Source organism: Lepus europaeus, chromosome 10 (assembly GCF_033115175.1).
Source record: "Lepus europaeus isolate LE1 chromosome 10, mLepTim1.pri, whole genome shotgun sequence".
Taxonomy (NCBI): domain Eukaryota; kingdom Metazoa; phylum Chordata; class Mammalia; order Lagomorpha; family Leporidae; genus Lepus; species Lepus europaeus.
Genome location: NC_084836.1, coordinates 66,214,673 through 66,236,850, shown reverse-complemented (window position 1 = coordinate 66,236,850; position 22,178 = coordinate 66,214,673). Strand labels below are relative to the sequence as shown.

Genomic DNA, 22,178 nt, shown 5'->3' with positions numbered 1-22,178 from the left:
TTGGGGAATGAACTAGCAGATGGAAGCTTTCCTGTGTGTGTCTCTGTAGTTTGGGGGTGAGGGGTGCTGAGAGAGAGATATAGAGATAGAGATAGAGAGACAGAGATAGAGAATCTTCTACAAGATAAACACATTTTTTAAAATAAAAATTTATTTTTGTTTATTTGAAAGAGTTCCAGAGGGGAGGGGTTAGAGAGAGCGATACCCTCCATCTGCTGGTCTGTTCTCCAGATGGCTATAATAACCAGGGCTGTGTCAGGTGGAAACCAGGAGCCTGGTCTCTGGAGTGTCTTCTGGGTCTCCCATGTGGGTAGCCAGTCCCAAGCACTTGGGCTATCTTCTGCTGTTTTCCTAGGCCATTAACAGGAAGCTGGATCAAAAGTGGAGTGGCTGAGTTTTGAACTGGCACCCATATGAGGTGTGTGTATTGCAGACAGCAGCTTAACCTACTGTGCAACAATGTTGGCCCCACTCCAGGGTTTTCTAAAGATTGATTTCTTCTTTTTTTTTTTTTTTAAAGATTTATTTATTTATTTGAAAGTCAGAATTACACAGAGAGGGAAGGAGAGGCAGAGAGAGAGAGAGAGGTCTTCCGCTGGTTCACTCCCCAGATGGCCGCAATGGCAGGAGTTGCGCAGATCCGAAGCCAGGAGTCAGGAGCTTCTTCTGGGACTCCTAAGTGGGTGTAGGGGCCCAAGCACTTGGGCCATTTCTACTGCTTTCCCAAGCCATAGCAGAGAGCTGGATCGGAAGTGGAGCAGCCAGGACTCGAACTGACGCCCATATGGGATGCTGGCACTGCAGGTGGTGGCTTTACCCACTATGCCACAGCGCCAGCCCTGCCATTTTCTCTCTTAAGTCTAGAATGGCCAATGTGGTTTGTGTGGTTGTACCAATGACAGTTATTGATAGCACACCACTTTCGTGCTGAAACGCATCCTGGTTTGCAGGAAGAATTATGCCGTCACCCTAAGACTGCAAGGCCTATTAGGGGAAGAGTCTGTTTGCCTCAGGATAACAAAGGAAGAAGTCTGGTGATTCGGGGCTATTTTTCTTAGACATCTGATTATGTTGGGCCAGTTGTTCATTCGTTTGTTTTATAGTCTGGTGCTAATATACCAACGTGTAATTTCAAAAATTACAGCCTATGAGGACTTGGTTCTGGCCTGTCACAAGTTGTGTCTTGGTTCAGCTTGAGCACCAAGCATGTAAATATCTGTTATATGCACAGTACCAGATGAATTGTGTCACAGACGGAAGCCACACATGGTTCTGAATTCCCGCACAGAGGTTGGTGGCATGGTTGAGGTTAGAGAAAATCACCTTTATTCAACTGTGATGTTAGAAAGGCACTGAAGAAGACAGGGAAAGCTTAAGTGAAAAATAAAAGGATTTTGAATATAAAAAAATTTAAATTTGTACTTGCGAGGTGAGAGTGGGTGGGAGGAGAGAGTACTCCATCCTCTGATTCACTCCACAAGTGCCCACAGCAGCCAGGGCTTGGCCGGGAGCTGGCAACTCAGCCCAGACCTCCCCTGTGGGTAGCAGACACCCATGACCTGCTGCCTCCCAGTTGTGCATTAGCAGGAAGCTGGAACAGGGAGTGGAGCCAGGACTCAAACCCAGGCACTCAGATGTGGGATGCAGGCATCCAGTGAGTGTCTGAACTGCTGTGCCAAACACTTGCCTCAAAGGGACTTCTAAATTAATTTGGGTATTTATGACATACATACAAATACATAAAAAATATAATGATTTGGGCCTATGTTGTGGTGTAGCGGGTAAAGCCACCGTCTGCAACACTCACATCACTAGGGGCGCTGTTTTGTGTCCTGACCGCTTGACTTCCAATCCAGCTCCCTGCTAATGGCCTGGGAAAAGCAATGAAAGATGGACCAAGTGCTTGGGTCCCTATTACCTGTGTGGGAGACCCAGATGAAACTCCTGCTTCCTGGCTTTGGTCTGGCCCAGGCCTAGCTGTTGTGGATATCTTGGGAGTGAACCAGTAGATGGAAGATCTTGTCTCTCCCTCTCTTTCTCTATAACTGACTTGCAAATAAATAAATATTTAAGGAAAAACAAAAAAGCTAGAATAGGGGTATAAATGGTTGAAGGGCCAGGTTTCAGATTTTAAAATAGATTGACAAAGAATAAGGCATATTTAAGATGGGTGTAAATTCTATAGAGTTAGGAAGGTAAATTTGCAGCCATGTTCCAAACTCAACTAGTCATTAAAAACTATATTCTTTAAGCATGGAAGATTTGTACAGAGAATTGATTGAAGAAGGTTGTTCTTATGATCATGTAGCAACTGACTTGGGAAAAAGTTTTAGGGTATAGATCCAGATTATGGAATAACTTTTAGCCCACAGGCAGACTTTACGTAATCCCCTGCTAATAAGGAAAGTAAGCCCTCCAACCTTTTGGTTGACTAATTAGTATATGAAACAAGGGAGGAATAAAAAAACCAAATGGGGGGCCAGTGCTGTGGCATAGTGGGTAAAGCCACTGCCTGCAGTGCCAGCGTCCCAGATGGGCACTGGTTCGTGTTCTGGCTGCTCCACTTCCGATCCAGCTCTCTGCTATGGCCTGGGAAAGCAGTAGAAGATGGCCCAAAAGTCATCTGCACTCTCGTGGGAGATCTGGAAGAAGCTGCTGGCTCCTGGCTTCAGATCGGCCCAGCTCCAGCCATTCTGGCCATTTGGGGAGTGAACCAGCAGATGGAAGACTTCTCTCTCTCTCTCTGCCTCTCCTTCTCTGTAACTCTGCCTTTTAATGAAAAATAAATAAATCTTTAAAAAAAATCCAAATGAGACTTGTCCTAGGAAAAATGTTATTTTTTAAAGATTTATTTATTTATTTGAAAGGCAGAGTCATATATAGAGAGAAGGACAGAGAGGGAAAACTTTTCCATCCACTGGTTCATTCCCTAAATGGTCACAATGGCCTGGGCTGGGCCAGGCCATCCTGGAGGCTGGAACTCCATCCAGGTCTCCCATGTGGGTGTAGGGGCCCAAGTACTTGGGCCATATTTTTCTGCCTTCCCAGGCACATTGGCAGGGAGCTGGATTGAAAGTGGAGCAGCTGGGACTTGAACCAATGCTCATATGGAGGCCAGATTTGCAGGTAGCACCTTAACCTGCTGTGCCACAATGCTGGCTCCAGGAGAAATGTTTTTTTAAATAAATAAAAACATGTTCAGATGCCAACAGTGGTAAGGGTTGTTGCCTAAAGCTTGACAGGATATCTCCAAAGTTTAAAAAAAAAAAGACAAAAATAAATCTGCAGTCTGCCGGTTCTTTCTTTCTTTATGCAAACACCACTTTTACTGACAGGTTAGAGCCACAATGGACAGTTGCACAGGATGGAAATAGACAGTCTCAGACAGTGGAGTGCACAGACGCAGCAGACAGGTTAATCCTCTTCACCCTCCTCCTCTCTCTCTGCTCTGTCTGCTCCGACCTCCTCTTAATCCTTCTCTAGGGCATTCAGCCACGTCCTCTGAGCCTCCAGAAACGCTCCCTCCTCCCTCCCCTTCCCTCTGAACCAGTGAACAAAGGCTCGCTTGGCATCCGTCAGGTCTAACTCGAGGTGCAGGTGAGCCCAGGCCTTGGCTATGGCTGTAGTGTTGCTCAGTGTGCACACAGCTCACTGGACCCTGGCAAGGTCTCCACTGGGCACCACGGTGGGAGGCTGGTAATTAATGCTGACCTTGAAGCCCCAATCCACAAACTGGATGCTGCTCTTAGTCTTGATGGTGGCAGTGGTGGCCTTGACATCTTTGGGAACCATGTCACCACAGGCATGTAGAGCAGGCAGCAAGCCATGTATTTATTGTGGCGAGGGTCACATTTTCCTATCTGGCTGGCTGGTTCAAAGCAAGCACTGGTGATCTCTGCTACAGGAAGCTGTTCATGGTAGGTTTTCTTTCTTTCTTTTAAAACAGATTTATTTATTTATTTGAAAGGCAGAGTTACAGAGAGGCAGAGGCAGAGGCAGAGAGAATCTTCCACCTGCTGGCTCACAGCGGCTGGCACTGGGCGGATCCGGAGCCAGGAGCCAGGAGCCTCTTCTGGGTCTCCCATGTGGGTGCAGGGGCCCAAGCACTTGGTCCATCTTCTGCTGCTTTCCCAGGCCACAGCAGAGCGCTGGGTCAGAAGTAGAACATCCGGGACTCGAACCAGTGCCCATATGGGATGCTGGAACTGCAGGCGGCGACTTTACCTGTTATGCCACAGCACCAGCCCCCATGGAAGTCTTTCTCAGCAGAGACGGTGAGGGCTTATCTGGCCAGAGGGAAGTAGATGTGGGGACAGAGCACCAGGTTGTTCTGGAATTCTGTCAGATCAACATTCAGGGTTCCATCAACTCAGAGGGAAACAGTGATGGAGGACGAAATTTGACCTGTCAACCTGTTCAGGTTAGTGTAGATTGGGCACCTGATATCAAAGTTTCTATGACGAATGTCATCGATGGCCTCATTTTCTACCATGAAGGCACAATCAGAGTGCTCCAGAGTGGTGTGGGTAGAGTTGTAAGAACCTTACAACTATGCCATAGCAGTGGAAACCAGGGTAGCTAGCTAAATGGAAAACGCCAGTTGGGACTTTTTGTTTTTAAATGTTTACTTATTTTTATCTATTTGACAGATATAGAGGGAGAGAAGGAGAGAGGTAGAGAGAGTGAAAGAGAGGGAGAGAGAGCTCTTCATCTGCTGGTTCACTTCCCAAATGCCTACAAAAGCATTTGGCCAAATGGCTGGGCTGAACCCAGGAGCTAGGGATTCCTGGGGGGTAGGGGCCAGGAATTCCTAGCTTGAGCCATCATCTCTGCTTCCTAGGATGCTTCAGCAGGAAGCTGGATGGGAAAATGGAGCAGCCGGACTGAAATCAGCACTCTGATATAGGATGTGGGTGTCATAAGTGGTGGCTTAACCTGCTGCGCTCAATGCCTGCCCCATGCGTGGACTTGTTGCCACAATCAGCAGAGAGATGTTCCATCAGCAGGGAGGTGAACCCAGAACTAATTCTCCCACCCAGACTGTGGAAACCCAAGAAGCCCAAAAGGCCCATGCACTGAAGATCTGTAAGCCGGCTTGCTAATTTGGGACCAGACAAGCTCCGTGATCTCCCTGTTGATGTAGTGCCCATGGGCATCGTTGTTGGCAGCATGGTCCTTGCCTGTGACGAGCTGCTCCTGGTGCAAACTTTGTCAATGACCATGAGATCCGGGTCTGCAAACACTGCCCTGGGCATGAGCTTGCCTGTGCCGGTGTCACTGAAGGAGCTGTCAGAGGAGTCATTTCCTCCCCCAGTGGTCTTACCACTGGGCTAGATGCTGGGTTCTAGGAAGTAGAGCTCCCAGCTGGCAGTCTGGACACTGGCCTGGCCGTATGGATGCAGATGCACACACAGCTTGAGGTCTGAAGGGATCTGGGGCACTGGTGGACGCAAGGGGACGGTGACAAGTATCTCCTGCTTTTAGACTAATGTGGAGTTCAGGGGAGAAATTGTCTCCCACCTCCATAGCTGACAACTTTTCCATCAGTTTTTTCCATCCTGTGGGGAGAAAGAAAAGATTGAGGTGCTGGTGTTTTGAGGGTGAGTGTTTTTATGGAAGAGGTAAGCTTGAATTGTGTTAGTAGCATTTCAGGTAGAACCTGGACAGCCTCTGCAACGTCTGATTTAAGGCCATCAGGTCTTTCCCTCAATTCTTTTGTGGGTGGAGGAAAGACTTAGAATAGAATAGAAGCTATGATTTATTTAAGAAAAAATTTATTCTTGTATTTATTTGAAGACAGATTGAATGAGAGAGAGACAGATAGATAGCTTCTGTCACTCTCCCACTCCCTAAATGTCTGCAACAGCTGGGGCTGGGCCAGACTGAAGCCAGGAGCCAGGAACTTAACCTAGGTTTCCACTTGGGTGGCAGATTTGCAAGTGCTTGAGCCATCATCTACTGCCTCCCAGGGTGCTCATTGGCAGGAAAGTGAAATTGGGAGTGGAGCTGGAACTCTGATATGGGATGTAGACATCACAGATGGTGTCTTTTTTTTTTTTTTAAGATTTATTTATTTAGGGGCCGGCACTGTGGCATAATGGGTAAAGCTGCCACTTACAGTGCTGGCATCCTATGTGGGTGCTGGTTCGAGTCCTGGCTGCTCCACTTCAGTTCCAGCTCTCTGCTATGACCTGGGAAAGCAATGGAGGATGGCCCAAGTTCTTAGGTCCTTGCATCCACATGGGAGACCCGGAAGAAGCTCCTGGCTCCTGGCTTTGGATTGGCACAGCTCCAGCCATTGTAGCCATTTGGGGAGTGAACCAGTGAATGGAAGACCTCTCTCTCTCTCTCTCTCTCTCTCTCTCTCTTTCTTTCTCTCTTCACCTCTGCATCTCTGTAACTCTGCCTTTCAAATAAATCTTTAAACAAGATTTATTTATTTATTTGAAAGTCAATATATACAGAGAGAGGGAGAGACACACAGAGAGAGAGAGACAGAATCTTCCATCTGTTGGTTTACTCCACAGATGGCTGCAATGGCCAGGGTCGGGTCCGGCTGAATCCAGGAATCAGGAGCTCCTTCTGAGTCTCTAACGTGTGTGGTAGGGACCTAAGCATTTGGGCCATCTTCTGCTGCTCTCCCAGGTACATTGGCAGGAAGCTGGATTGGAAGTGGAACAGTCGGAGCTTGAACCGGCACTCCAATATGAAGCACTGGCATCAAAAGCAGTGGCTTAACCCACTGTGCCACAATGGCAGCCCCTGGAATTGAACTTGGAAAATCTTACAAAGAATCAAGGACACATGTTTTTGATGGAATATAGTCCCAAATAGAGCCATTGAGAAGGAAGAGGAAAACTCAGAGCCCGCCAACACACATCTTTTAGGTTCATAATTAGAGCACAGGCATGTATCATTCGCCATGTTTATGACCTAACGGCCACCTCTCAGTAAGAGTCTAACTTTAAATTTTTTTTTTTTGACAGGCAGAGTGGACAGTGAGAGAGAGAGACAGGGAGAAAGGTCTTCCTTTTGCCATTGGTTCACCCTCCAATGGCCGCCGCGGTAGGCGCGCTGTGGCTGGCGCACCGCGCTGATCCGATGGCAGGAGCCAGGTGCTTCTCCTGGTCTCCCATGGGGTGCAGGGCCCAAGCACTTGGGCCATCCTCCACTGCACTCCCTGGCCACAGCAGAGAGCTGGCCTGGAAGAGGGGCAACTGGGATAGGATCGGTGACCCTACTGGGACTAGAACCCGATGTGCCGGTGCTGCAAGGCGGAGGATTAGCCTAGTGAGCCGCGGCGCCAGCCCAAGAGTCTAACTTTAAAGGTATTCTGCTTTTTGGAAAGCCAAGATACCATGGAAAAGAAAAAAAAAAAAAGAAGACCTAAATGAAAGATCTCTGTGAGTGAGATCCCAGTGGAAAGAATGGGCCATCAAAGAAGGAGGTACCTTTCTCTGAAGGGAGAATAGAACTTCCACTTTGACTATGACCCTATCGGAATAAGATCAAAGTCAGCGAACTCTAAAGGCTTCCATAGCCCTGGCAACTCATGACTAGAGCCTAGGGAGATTACTGACGCCATGAACAGGAGTGTCAAATTGTTAAGTCAGCAACAGAAGTCACTGTGTACTTACATCCCATGTGAGATCTGTCCTTAATGTGTTGTCTAATGTGCAGCGATGCTATAACTAGTATTGAAACAGTAATTTTACACTTTGTGTTTCTGCGTAGGTACAAACTGATGAGATCTTCACTAATTATATACTGAATCGATCTTCTGTATATAAAGATAATTGGAAATGAAAAAAAAAAAAAACAAAAAACAAAAAACAAAACCAAACCTGGTGTTAAATTGGAAATGGCATAGAAAATTAATTAATTTTTAAAAAAAATATTATGTAGGATCTCTGTCTTTAATGTGCTGTACACTCTTATTTAATGCTATAACTAGTGCTCCAACAGTATTTTTTTTTTTCACTTTGTGTTGCTATATGGGGGCAAACTGTTGAAATCGTTACCTAATATATACTAAACTGATCTTCTGTATATAAAGAGAATTGAAAATGAATCATGATGTGATTGGGAGGGGAGAGGGAGCAGGAAAGGGGAGGGTTGTGGGTGGGAGGGAAGTTTTGGGAGGGGGAAACCATTGTAACCCATAAGCTGTACTTTGGAAATTTATATTCATTAAATAAAAGTTTAATTAAAAAAAAAAAGGTATTCTGCTTTCTATCCTGACAATGGAAAGATGATGTTACCTTTCACAAGTATTTTTGGAGTAAGATTCTTAGGAACAAGTGAGGGAGAAAGTTATCTAGGAAGAAAAAAAGGAGAAAGAAGTTCCCCAAGCACTAGGCATTTCCATACGGTTGCAGGAAAACTCGCTGGCAACAGAGGTTTGAGTCTCCCTTCCAGGGCTGCTGTGGGAGGCGGCTGCTCTGCCAGGGACTGCCTGCTCACTTCTGTGCGGTTTGGTTGCCCGTGTGACTAGTTCCACCGATGGAGTAAGAAGGAAAGCATTCTCCTCCAGGTGGAGGTGCTTCGAAGGCAGCTGTGCCTTCTCCATTCTCCTGTTGTGGCCGCTCTGGAAGCCAAATATGGGAGGTGACAGTTGCAGGATGAAAAGAGCCCATGTCCTCAAATGACCATCACCCACTGGGGTTTATGTGAGAAAACTTCTGTTGTGATAAGCCATGATATGGACACAATTTGGAGTTCAACCTTATGTCTTTATTTGAAAGTTCCTCTGGTTCACTCCCCAAATGCCTGCAACAGCCAGAGCTGGGAGCCAGGAGCTCCATCCAGGTCTTGCATGTGGGTGGCAGGGACCTAAGTACCTGGGCCGCGATCTGCATCCTAGGAGCCTGGGATCAGGGCAGAGGTGGCACTTGCTCCAAGGCATTCTGACACGAGATGTGGGTGTCCCAAGTGTGGCTTAACCCGCTCTGCCACATGCCCACCTCCCAGGGAGATTACATGTTACAAGGCTCGCATTGGCCCGACACACATCTTTACTGACAGTCAACGTTGTCAGGTAGATTGTGAGGCAGCCTTTTCAATTATTTAATTTTATTTTTTTTTAAAAAAGATTTATTTATTTGAAAGGCAGAGTTGTAGACACAGAAAGAGATATTCCATCTACTGGTTCATTCCCCAAATGGCCGCAACGGCAACTGGGCAGATCCAAAGTCAGAAGCCTGGAACTTCTTCTGGGTCTCCCTTGTGGGTGTAGAGACCCAAGCACCTGGGCCATCCTCCACTGCTTCCCCAGGCCACCAGCAGAGAGCTGGATTGCAAGTGCAGCAGCCGGGACTTGAACCGGCAAGGCAGCCTTTTATAGACCGAGGGAGATGTGTTTAGGAAGTAAATTCCAGGCCGGCACCGCGGCTCAATAGGCTAATCCTCCGCCTCTAGTCCCGGTCCGGGCGCTGGATTCTGTCCCAGTCGCTCCTCTTCCAGGCCAGCTCTCTGCTATTGCCCGGGAGTGCAGTGGAGGATGGCCCAAGTCCTTGGGCCCTGCACCCACATGGGAGACCAGGAGAAGCATCTGGCTCCTGCCTTCGGATCAGCGCGATGTGCCGGCCGTAGTGCGCCGGCCGCAGCGGCCATGGGGGAGTGAACCAACAGAAAAGGAAGACCTTTCTCTCTGTCTCTCTCTCTCACTGTCCACTCTGCCTGTCAAAAAAAAAAAAAAAAAAAGTAAATTCTCTGGAGCCGGTGCTGTGGTATAGCGGGTAAAGCTGCCACCTGCAGTGCTGGCATCCCATATAGGTGCTGGTTCGAGTCTTGGCTGCTCCACTTAAATTTGGCTCTCTGTTATGGTCTGGGAAAGCAGTAGATGATGGCCCAAGCCCTTGGGCTCCAGCCCGCACATGGGAGACCCGGAAGAAGCTCCTGGCTCCTGGCTTCAGCTTGGCCCAGCTCCGGCCGTTGCGGCCAACTGGGGAGTGAACCAGTGGATGGAAGACCTCTCTCTCTGTCTTTCCTTCTCTCTCTGTAACTCTGCCTTTCAAATAAATAAATAAATCTTCAAAAAAAAAAAAAAGAATAAAAAGTAGTAAATTCTCTTAAGGCTGGGGCAGGTAGTTGAATCTATATCTAATGAAAAGCTAGTGAGGTCTCTGGTATAACACGTTGCGTCTTAGATAAAAGATTTCTGTTAATATAAATCCCAACCTTTCAGGTCACAAATTTCAGTTTAAATTGTTAACGTTTTCTATGGCTAGGAAGGTGACCAGATAAGTGAATTTAGATTTTAGTGACAATGTTTTTGAAATAACTTTTTAAAAGACAGAGTTGGAGAGAGAGAGAGAAAGAGAGAGAGAGAGAAATATCTTCCATCCACTGGTTCACTCCTCAGATGGCTGCAATGGCCACTGGTGGGCCAGGCCAAAGCCAAGAGCCTGGAATTCCATCCAGATCTCCCATGTGGGTGGCAGGGCCCAAATTCTTGGGCCATCTTCCACTGCTTTCCCAGGTGCATTATCAGGGAGCTGGATTGAAAGTGGAGCAGCCTGGACTTGAACTAGTGCTCATACAGGATGCAGGTAGTAACTGGTGACTGCCCCCAGTCTTTCTTTCCTCCTTTCTTTCCTCCTTTCTTTCTTTCCTTCTCTTTCCTTCCTTCCTTCCTTCCTTCCTTCCTTCCTTCCTTCCTTCCTTCCTTCCTTCCTTTCTTTCTTTTCTTAGATTTATTTCATTTGAAAGTTTCAGAGAGAGGGAGACCCATATAACTTATATGGGAGACCTGAGTGAAGCTCCTGGCTTCTGCCTGGCTCAGCCCTGGCCATTGCAGCCATCTTGGGAGTGAATGGCAGTTGGAAGACTCTCCTCTCTCTCTGTCTATCCCTCTGTCTCTGTAACACTGCTTTTCGAATAAATAAAATAAATATTAAAAAAAAATATAGTCTTGGGCTGGTGCTGTGGCATAGTGGGTAAAGCCACCGTCTGCAGTGCCGGCATCCCATATGGGCCTGGTTGCACCACTTCTGATCCAGCTCTCTGCATGGCCTGGAAAAGTAGCAGAGGATCTGGGTCCCTGTACCTGTGTGGGAGACCCAGAAGAAGCTCCTGGCTCCTGGCTTCAGATTGGCTCAGCTCTGGCTATTGCAGCCATTTGGGGAGTGAACCTGTGGATGGAAGACCTTTTTCTCTCTCTCTCTCTCTCCCTCTCTGTAACTCTCTGCCTTTCAAATAAATAAATAAATAAATCTTTTTTAAAAAATGGAAACCTTACTATCGTCTACAGCAGTTCTGTGGACACAGGTTCGTGTTCCCTGAGCCTTTTGATTGGCACCACATGCCAAGCATGATATTTTGCAATTGGCCCTATTTTTAGCTACCTTTGGACTTTTCTAGAATGAGAACGTTCTTATTAGGTTTTGCCTGTATTCTACCCTCCAGTCCAGATATCATGTTCCAACAGTAAGAACTTCCAGATGCTACCTATGGTTGGAAACTTGTTTTTTTTTTTTTTTTTTTAAAGGATTTTATTTATTTATTTGAAAGCAAGAGTTACAGGGAGAAGGAGGGATCTCTCTCTCTCTCTCTCTTTTTTTTTTTTGGACAGGCAGAGTGGATAGTGAGAGAGAGACAGAGAGAAAGGTCTTCCTTTTGCCGTTGGTTCACCCTCCAATAGCCGCTGCGGCCGGCACATCTCGCTGATCCGAAGCCAGGAGCCAGGTGCTTCTCCTGGTCTCCCATGCGGGTGCAGGGCCCAAGCACTTGGGCCATCCTCCACTGCCTTCCCGGGCCATAGCAGAGAGCTGGCCTGGAAGAGGGGCAACCGGGATAGAATCTGGTGCCCCAACCGGGACTAGAACCTGGTGTGCCAGCACCACAAGGCAGAGGATTAGCCTGTTAAGCCACGGCGCCGGCCGGAAACTTGTTTTTTAAAAGCAAAAACTTTGTATTCTGGATGTATTTCCTCCCTCTAGTGATTTACAGTGCTTGGCAGGTAAACTTCCCTTCCTGGCAGATGCCGGCGGGTGCTGTGAGCTGCCGGCTGAGGCTTGGGTCAGAAGGACATAGTTTTGGGGTTGGCGCTGTGGTGCAGTGGAGGGGTGAAAGCCTCAGCCTGCAGTGCCGGCATCCCGTGTGGGCACCGGTTTGAGTCCCAGCTGCTTCTTTTCTGATCCAACTCTCTGCTGTGGCCTGGGAGGGCAGTGGAGGATGGCCCAAGTCCTTGGGCCCTTGCACCCGCATGGGAGACCTGGGAGAAGCTCCTGGCTTTGGACTGGTTCAGTTCCGGCCATTGTGGTCATTTGGGGAGTGAACCGGCGGAATGGAGGACCTCTCTCTCTCTCTCTGTCTCTGCCTCTCTCTGTAACTCTGTCTTTTAAATAAAAATAAAGTAAATCTTTTTTTTTTTAAAGGATGTATTTCTAAGGCTTCTGGCTCCATGACGGCTAAATGACAGGACCTGTGAGCTGACAAAGAAAGGACTGACATTTATGATCAGGCAGTCTTGATGTCAGCCTATTTTCTATTTTTGAAAGAAAAGTGCTGTGAAAGATGTAGGTATCTCAGGTCTTATATGTGAACGTTTTGAGTAACCAAAGGTATAGCCTAGCCTATAGCCCAGCCACTTAGTACGGGAAACCCACTGCTTCTACATCTTGGAAGAGCAGTAATTAACATTTTTAAAAAGAGATTTATTTATTCATTTCAAAGTCAGAGTCAGAAAGAGGGAGAGATGGAGATCTTCCATCGAGCCAGGAGCCAGGAATTTCCTCCGGGTCTCCTACGTGGGTGTAGGGGCCCAGGCACTTGGGCCATCTTCTACTGCTTTCCCAGGCCTATTAGCAGAGAGCGGGATCTGAAGTGGAGCAGCTGGGGCTCGAACCAGCACCCATATGAGATGCCAGCATCACAGGCATTGGTTTTACTTGCTGTGCCACAACACCGGTCCCAACACATTTAGTTGTATAGGTTGTTTTAAATGGCTCCAATATAGAGTGTTAAACAGATAGGAATTTTCAGAAAACCCGCAGTCGTGGGTAGGTGAAGTTCAACACTGTCAGTTCGAGGGCTGGAGAGAGCAAGGCTGGGGTGGCATGTTCATTTACTGTTTAGCATCGCTCTCTCCCATCTCATCCCTTCTCCAACTCAAGCTAAATTAAACTCTTTGCAAGGGAAGGTTACTAATTGTCAGCTAGGTCAGCATAGACACGCACAGGGAGAGGGAATCAGAAGAATGAAGACAATGATGTTGAAGTTCAGGCTGCTTTATAATCATTTGAGGACGCCAGTCTGAAATCTCTGACGTCGAAGACTCTAGGAGTGAGCTAAGAAGAACCATCTCAAATCTGCTGCGTCTTTACTGCCAGTAGGAGGCCTTCTTTCCCCACTGGCTACCTGTCTTTAGCTACCCCAGCGGATACTTGTTGCAAGGACTTCCAAGTTTCCAAGCAGTAGCTACAGCTGGGATTTCTGAAAAGGAGGGCTGTGTGGTTTGCTGGGGCCGTGGCGGGGAGAGGAGATCAGGGAAGAGTGGCATAAGCAGTAGGGATAGAAAAATGTCCCAGGATGGCCCATTTCAGTTCTGTTTTGCTCCATGCCTGGGGCATAGGCAAAGGGCACAGAATCAGACCGTTAAATGTCAGCTTTTCCTGCGGGCATTTTGGTGAATAAATCCAGGGATTTAGACTTCAGTAGGTTTCAGGAACACAAGCCAGGATGGTGCTTTAAAGTGTTCACTGCATATTAATGATTATATTAGAGCCATGAACACTTATTATCAAGTGAATTGGAAAATAAAGGCTGAGGTGTACAGTTATCTTCAGATTCTTCAAGATAACGGGAAAAGAGTTTTTGAATCTAAACTTAGGGGTGAGTATTGTGGTACAGGAGGTAAAGCCACCATGTGTGATGCACACATCCCATGCTAGAATGCAGGTTCAAGTTCTGGCTGCTCTGCTTCTGATCCAGTTTCCCAATGCATCCTGGGAGGCAGTGGATGATGACCCAAGTGCTTGGGCCTCTGCTACTACGTGGAAGACCCAGATGGAGCTTCTAGGCTTCTGGTTTTGGCCTGGTCCAGCGCTGGCTGTGGCAGGCATTTGGGGAGTGAACCAGCAGCAGGAACTACTGGACCAGAATTTTCAAGAATGGAGTCTGGCAGACTGTGGCTTTCTTTTTTTTTTTTAAATTTTATTTATTTGAAAGACAGAGTTACAGAGGGAGGTAGAGACAGAGAGAGAGAGGTCTTTCATCCACTGATTCACTCCCCAGATGGCCGCAATGGCCAGAGCTGTGCTGATCTGAAGCCAGGAGCCAGGAGCTTTTTCCGAGTCTCCCACATGGGTGAAGGGGCCCAAGGACTTGGGCCATCTTCTACTGCTTTCCGAGGCCATAGCAGAGAGCTGGATTGGAAGAGGAGCAGCTGGGACTCAAAGCAGAGCCCATATGGGATGCTGGTGCTTCAGGCCAGGGCTTTAACCCGCTGTGCCACAGCGCTGGCCCCAGACTGCGGCTTTCAAACACTCCTGCATTCTGACACAGTGGCTAAGCCATCACTCACAATACCTGCTCTGCTTCTGATCCAGCTTCCTGCTGATGCTCCTGGGAAGGCAGCAGGTGATGGCCAAGGTGCTTGGGAACTTGGCATCCACATGGAAGATCTCTGCGCATTTCTCTCTCTGCCTTTCAAATAAACATGAAAATAATAATGAAAAAATCCATCTCCTTTAAAAAAGTTTGTGGAAGAATGGGATTAATGGATAAGTTTATTTTGGTCCAAAAATTTTTATTTATTTTCATTTTATTTGAAAGGCACAGAGAAAGACAGCAGAGAGCTTCTGTGCTTTGGTTTCTTCCCCAGATGCCTGCAACAGCTAGAGCTGGGCCAGGCCAAACCGGGAGCCTGAACTGGATTCGGGTCTCCCATGTGGGTGGCAGCCTTCATCTGCTGTCTCCTGGGATGCACACTAGCCTTCTGGAAGCTGGATTGGAAGCAGAGAAGCTGGGACTTGAACCTGGTGCGCCGATATGGGATGCAGGCATCCTGAGTGGCATCTGTGCCAAACAGCTGCCCTTCAAAATATTTGAAATCTGTGCATAGTGTTTTTGTAACACTTATTTTCTTTTTAAAAAATAAACTCACTTTTACTTTTATTTATCTAAGAACCTTTTATTTATTTTTAAAATTTTTATTTATTTATTTTTTTTGCCAGGCAGAGTTAGACAGTGAGAGAGACAGAGAGAGTGTTAAAGACAGTGAGAGAGAGAGACAGAGAGAAAGGTCTTCCTTCCGTTGGTACACCCCCCAAATGGCCGCCATGGCCAGTGCTGTGCAGATCTGAAGCCAGGAGCCAGGTGCTTCCTCCTGGTCTCCCATGTGGGTGCAAGGCTCAAGCACTTGGGCCATCCTCCACTGCCTTCCCGGGCCACAGCAGAGAGCTGGACTGGAAGAGGAGCAACCGGGACAGAATCTGGTGCCCCAACTGGGACTAGAACCTGGGGTGCCGGTGCCGCAGGCACAGGATTAGCCAAGTGAGCCACAGTGCCGGCCATATTTATTTATTTTTAAAGATGTTATTATTTATTTATTTAAGAGATAGAGTTTCAGACAGAGAGAGGGAGACACAAAGAGAGAGGTCTTCCATCCGTTGGTTCACTTTCCAAATGGTACCAATGGCTGGAGATGAGCCAAAGCCAGGAGCTTCTTCTGGACTCCACGTGGGTGCAGGGGCTGCCATCTTCCACTGATTTTCCAGACCAAGAGCAGAAAGCTGGATAGCAAGAGAAGCAGCCGGGACTCGAACCAGTGCCCATATGAGATGCCGGCATTGAGGGCGGAGGCTTAGCCTACTATGCCACAGTGCTGCCCTATATACTTTTTTTTTTTTAAAAGATTTATTTCTTTATTTGAAAGGCAGAGTTAGAGAGGGGAGAGAGAGAGAGAGAGACAGAGAGAGAGAGAGAGAGAGAGAGAGAGAGAGAGAGAATCTTCCATTTGCTGATTCACTCCTCAGATGGCCACAATGGCCCTGCTGGGAAAGGCCGAAGCCAGGAGCCTGGAACTCCATCTAGGGATTCCACCTGGATGGCAAAGGTACAAACACTTGGGCACCTTCTTCTGCTTTCCCAGGTGCATTAGCAGGAACTGGATCAGAAGTGGAGCAGTTGGAACTGTTACTGGCACCTATTTGGGATGCTGGCCTTGCAGCAGGTGGCTTACCCACTGCACCATGATACGCACCCCCCCCCCCCAGTTTAGTCTTAATAATTCAACAAAAATGCCTATTTGTTTTTTTAAAAGTGATTTATTTATTTACTTGAAAGGTGGGGTTACAGAGAGAGAGAGGTAGAGACAGAGAGAGGTCTTCCACCTGCTGGTTCACTCCCCAGATGGCTGCAATGGCTGGAGCTGCATCGATCTGAAGCCAGGAGCCAGGAGCTTCTTCTGGGTCTCCCACGTGGGTGCAGGGGCCCAAGCACTTAGGCCATCTTCTGCTACTTTCCTTAGGACATTAGAAGGGAGCTTGATTGGAGCCATTAGCCATTAGCAGGGAGCTGAAATTGGAGCAGCCTGGACATGAACAGGCACCCACATGGGATGCTGGCGTTGCAGGTGGAGGCTTTACCCACTATACCACAATGCCGGCCCCAGAAAGAAATTTAAAAAAAAAAAGATTTAATTATCTATTTATTTGGAAGGCTGAGTGAGAGAGGGAGAAAGAGATAGAGATAGAGATAGAGAGAGAGAGAGAGGGAGGGAGGGAGGGATAATGTTCCATCTGCTAGTTTATTCTCCTAGAGGCAGAAAAGGCCAGGGCTGGGCCAGTCTGAAGCTAAGAGTCTGGAACTCCATCCGGGTCTCCCATGTGCGTAGCAGGAACCTAATCACTCGAACCATCACTGGTGCCTCTCAGGGTCTTTTTAAGCAGGAAGCTATAGTGAGGAGCTGGAACTGGGAATTGAACCCAGGTACTCCTGCACCTTAATGTCTACAATAAACGGCCGCCCCAGATGTCCTCGATGGGAACAGAAAAGAAAGTCAAGAGGTGGAGGGGGTGGTAGGTAGTTTTCGGTGTGGCACTTCTGCAGGACACTTGTGGTAGAGCAAGGCCAAAATGGTCGGCGCCGCATTGTGAAGAGCCTGGAAAGCCCGTCCCTCTCCCGCGCCTCCCGCGACTTCCCAGCCTTACCCAAAGTGCTGCACAGCCAGAAAGAGGAAGTCTCCCCTGCTGAGTGTGCAGGAGGAAGCACAAGACGCCTCTGAGCGCCGGGGAGCCATGATGACGCCTGTCACCCATGAGCCAATTGTAGAGGCAACCGGAAGAGCGCTGCACCAACCAGGCAGGGTCCCTCCGCCCAGGCTGGAGGTGTTTGGGAACATCAGACATTGCTGTCCCGATGCTGCTGTCTCTCAGTGGCCACCATGTCTTTGACCTCCACCTATCAGCACAAGTTAGCAGAGAAGCTCACCATCCTGAACGATCGGGGCCAGGGGGTTCTGATCCGAATGTACAACATCAGGAAGGTGAGCACGGGTGATGGACAGTATAGATTGTCTCAGCAGTAGTGGGGCGGGAACCCCAGATCTGCAGGTGCAGCAGGCCGACTCCTTCCTCTTCGCACTGCTTTGGCCTCTGGTCCCTCCGGTCCTACAAGCCTGCCAGTAGGAGGAGGCTTCTTCACAGCATTTCCCCTTTCTAAGTATGATTCCCACCCCCCAACAGGAGCATCTGCTTCCCGCTGGGGGGAGGGGGAGGGGGAGGGTGGGGCGGTGGTCCTTGGGTTATGAGTGAGTTGGATAAGGCTCTGGTGTCTAGGATTCTGGGTCTTCTTGTTTATTGCTGAGACCTGAAGCTGGGTTTATAGCATACATTTTTCTGTGGACTGACTTCTCTAAAAGGAAAACCATAGACATTAGTTAGATTCAAGGGGTAGGTGCCTTCTGGAGCGCTTAGTCTGGGGCAATTCATGCTCTGTGTGTGTGTGTGTGTGTGTAGGATAGAACTGGAACTGGGAGAAGCTGGTGGCCAGAGGTGGGCAGGGAATGAGTCAGTCTAGGAAACAGATAAAGACAGGGGTATTTTCTGGGGAGTTCTTGAAGAGAAAATAGGGGCTTAAGGAGCGGGCCTTTTGTGCATTTTGTAATAAGAGGAACCGTCAGGAACGTGGCTTCTCTGTCCCCACATCACCTGTGAATGCTCTTCGGGATGAGATAATTGTACAATGCACTTAATTGTGACCCTGAGCCCCAAGCGTCTGCTTTTCTCACTCCTTCCGGCTTCAGCGGAGGGTGGGGAGACAGCTTCCCCTTTGTGCTGGGGCCGAGCAGACGCTGTGGTTTCGCCAGCAAGGCCGGGTGCCCGGGTTGCTCCTCAGCTCTCAGCTAATGGGCTTAGAGTCCTGGAAGTTGTCCCCGCCCCACTGGCACTGCTTTCAGAATGACTTCCCCGAAGGCCTTTTCCTAAGAGAGGCCGGGGACGGAACAGTGCAGGGCAAGGGCTGTCTCCGTGTGGACAGGAGGAGGGATGCAAACACTGTGTGGTTCGTCTCTGCAGACTTGTTCAGACCCCAAATCCAAGCCTCCATTCTTACTGGAAAAGTCCATGGAATCGTCTCTCAAGTACATCAACAAGAAATTTCCCAACATAGACGTCCGCAACAGCACGGTGAGAGCAGGGGCCCCTCTTGTCTGCTCTCTCTGTCGTACCTCTGTGCTCGGTGGCTCAGATGCGCCCCTCGCCACTGGCTTTCTTCACACTGCAGGGAGGGGTAGCCCTCTTTCAGCCTTCCTAGGTTATAGGGTTTTCCGTCTGGAGAATGCTAAGCTGTGAGCTTTCCGGGGGAAGCTGGGGCAAAGCAGTGCCCGGTTCTCCACTGCAGGATGCGGGAGTTCACCGTGTGCTCGCAGGGGAAGGCAGCTGGAGCAACTCCGCGAGGTGGGGCACCTTCTTCCTGTTCCTGGTTCCCATTTCCCTGCCTTACAGTTAGGTGTCAGGTGCGTTATCCCTGACTTCTCCCCTAGTAAATCTTAGCTGCTGAGGTCCAGGTTGTGGCGGAGTGGGTTAAGCCACCGCCTGCAATGTTGGCATCCCATATGGGCACCGGTTCGTGTCCCAGCTACCCTACTTCTGATCCAGCTCCCTGCTGATGCACCTGGGAAAAGCAGCAGAAGATGGCCCAAGTGCTTGGACCCCTGCCCCACATAGGGGAGATGCAAATGAAGCTCCTGGCTCTTGGCTTCAGCCTGGCCCAGCCCTGGCCATTGCAGGGGAGTGCGCCAGTGGATGGAAGATCTCTCTCTCTCTCTCTCTCTCTCTCCCCCTCCCTCCCTCCCTCTCTCTGTAACTCTGACTTTGAAATACATCTTTTTTTTTTTAACTTTTATTTAATGAATATAAATTTGAAATACATCTTAAAAAAAGTTATTCCCTGGCCGGCGCCGTGGCTTAACAGGCTCATCCTCCGCCTTGCGGCGCCTGCACACCAGGTTCTAGTCCCGGCCGGGGCGCCGGATTCTATCCCGGTTGCCCCTCTTCCAGGCCAGCTCTCTGCTATGGCCCGGGAAGGCAGTGGAGGATGGCCCAAGTCCTTGGGCCCTACACCCGCATGGGAGACCAGGAGAAGCACCTGGCTCCTGGCTTCGGATCAGCACGATGCGCCGGCCACAGCGGCCATTGGAGGGTGAACCAACGGCAAAAAGGAAGACCCTTCTCTCTGTCTCTCTCTCACTATCCACTCTGCCTGTCAAAAAAAAAAAAAAAAAAAAAAGTTATTCCCAGATTATCACCCATCTTACCCATACCATATTCTTGATTTTGAGGCAAATGGTGAACCGTGCAGCTGAGGCGGCCTTGACCTTGGTCTCAGCCCTCCACCTGGGGTCAGGGTCACACACAGCATCCTCCCCAGATGGCAAGTCTTCAGGAGTCCCAGCATATTTCAACCCTCTTCCAGGACGTTTTGGGGGTGGCCTTGCTCTTGAGTTCATGTGACCAATCATTCTTTTACTTTGCATTTTTAATTTTGTTGTGTTTTTGCTTCTCTCAGCAACATCTGGGACCGGTTCATCGTGAAAAAGCGGAGATCATTAGGTTCCTCACCAACTACTACCAGTCGTTTGTGGATGTCATGGAGTTCCGGGTGAGCTCGCTTTGGTCCAGGCGCCCCCACTCCCTCTCAGAGGCTCACCCTGCTTGAGTAGGTCTTGCTTTGTGTGCTTGAGCAAATGAGTGAGGTGCTGATGTGGAGAGAGATCCAAGTTGTATTGTTAGATGATGCAAAGCGTAGCGTCGTAGATGTCATGCTTTTATTGTAGTGGCTGCTCGTGCTTACGCGCACACAGTGTTAGCATAGGCATAGGGAAGCTGTAGAATATTATACATCAAACTGTCAGCAGCAGCCACCTCTGGCCATGGATTATGACTTCCGTCAAACAATGTACTAAGCTCCCCTGTTTTCAATGTCATTGTGATAAAATACACAGTGATGTTAAAGACATCTACAAGGTCACATAACCATCTTTTCATCGGGCAAAACTGAAACTTTATACCCTTTCAATGATAATTTCCCCTGGCCACCACCCATCTATTTTCAGTTTCTCTGATCTTGATTATTCTAAATATCTCTTGTAAGTGGAACTGTAAAGTACTTGTCTTTTGTGTGACTGGCTTATTTCACCTAGCACAGCGGCCTTAAAGTTCATCCTTGTTGCACAGTGCAAAATTCCCTTCCTCTTTAAGGCTGAATAGTATTCCTTTGCGTGGCTAAGCGGCATTTTGCTTATCCATTTATCTGTGAGCTGTGAATAATATGAGCAATGCTACTATGAGCAATGCTACTATGAGCAATGCTACTATGAGCAATGCTACTATGAGCAATGCTACTATGAGCGGAGGTGAACAAGTAGCTCTTTGCGAACCTGCTCTCAGTTCTGTGGCAAATACACCCAGCAGTGGAAGTGCTAGATGGTATGATAATTCTATTTTTTTAAGATTTATTTATTTACTTGAAAGTCAGAGTTACACAGAGACAGAAGGAGAGGCAGAGAGAGAGGTCGGTCTTCCATCTGCTGGTTCACTCCCCAGTTAGTCGTAGCAGCCGGAGCTGCAGTGATCCAAAGCCAGGAGCCAGGAGCTTCATCTAGGTCTCCCACATGGGGTGCAGGGGCCCAAGGACTTGTTCCATCTTCCACTGCTTTCCCAGGCCATAGCAGAGAGCTGGACAGGAAGTGTAGCAGCCAGGACTCGAACTAGTGCCCATATGGGGTGCTGGCACTGCAGGTGGTGGCTTTACCCTCTGTACCACAGTGCCAGCCCCACGATAACTCTATTTTGAACTTTTTGATGAACCACCACCCAGTTCTCCAAAGAGCATTTTACATTCCCACCAGTAGTGCACAAGGGTTATCATTTTTCCACATTCTTGCGAACATTTGTGATTTTCTGTTTTGATAGTAGCCTTCCCACTGGGTGTAAGTTGTTATCTCCTTGTAGCTTTGATTTGCATTTTGCTAATGCTCAGTGATGCTGAGTGTCTTTTTATGTGCTTATTAGCCATTTGTACATCTTCTGAGCCATTTGTGTATTGTCTTTGGATAATGTGTGCTTTAAGTTCTTTGCCCATTTTTCAATTATTTTGTTATTGCTGAGTTTTAGACATTCTCTAAATAAGGTATGTTTCTGTATTGAGTTAAAAAATTTTAAGTATTTTCCCCGAATATTTTATAACAAACCTGATAAAAAGTTCCAAGAGCAGTGCCCTGAATATTATTTTGCTCTTGTTCTGCTGGATGCCATAATTGTTAGTGTTTTGTCATCTTTGCTAATCTCTGTTTTTGTTTCCAAGCCATTTGAGTTAGTTGGAGACATCATGACATTTCAGTCCCAAAATATTTTAGTATACATCTGCTAAGAACAAGAATATTTTCTTACATAACCCTAATGTAATTATTGTGCTTAGGAAATGTACTCCAATGTTGCTGCAAAAACATAGCCCATATTCATATTTCTTCAATTGTCTTGGGGATCATACATTAGATTTAGTTATGTCTCTGAAGTCTTCCTTTAATCTAGAGTAATTCCCAGCCTTTGTCTTTCATAACATTGACCTTTCTGAAGAGTCCAGGCTATGTACTTTTCAGAATATCCTTCTATTTGGATTTGTCTTATCGTTAATAGTTGTTGGTAGCAATATTACATGGGTGACATTTTATTTGG

The 22,178-nt window shown here is 47.9% G+C and overlaps 1 protein-coding gene and 1 pseudogene across 1 annotated transcript in view; one reads left to right on the top strand and one right to left on the bottom strand.

Annotated features, from left to right (window-relative positions):
* Positions 1-3,414: 3,414 nt before the first annotated feature.
* On the bottom strand, positions 3,415-5,526 carry LOC133768066 (tubulin alpha-3 chain-like; annotated as a pseudogene).
* Positions 5,527-17,386: 11,860 nt separating this feature from the next.
* NCKAP1L (NCK associated protein 1 like) overlaps positions 17,387-22,178 on the top strand; it is a 47,210-nt gene continuing 42,418 nt past the window's right edge. The window contains exons 1-3 of the mRNA XM_062202153.1: positions 17,387-17,488; positions 18,519-18,629; positions 20,011-20,103. Coding sequence (XP_062058137.1) covers positions 17,387-17,488; positions 18,519-18,629; positions 20,011-20,103 — 306 coding nt within the window. The remainder of the gene's footprint in view (positions 17,489-18,518; positions 18,630-20,010; positions 20,104-22,178) is intronic.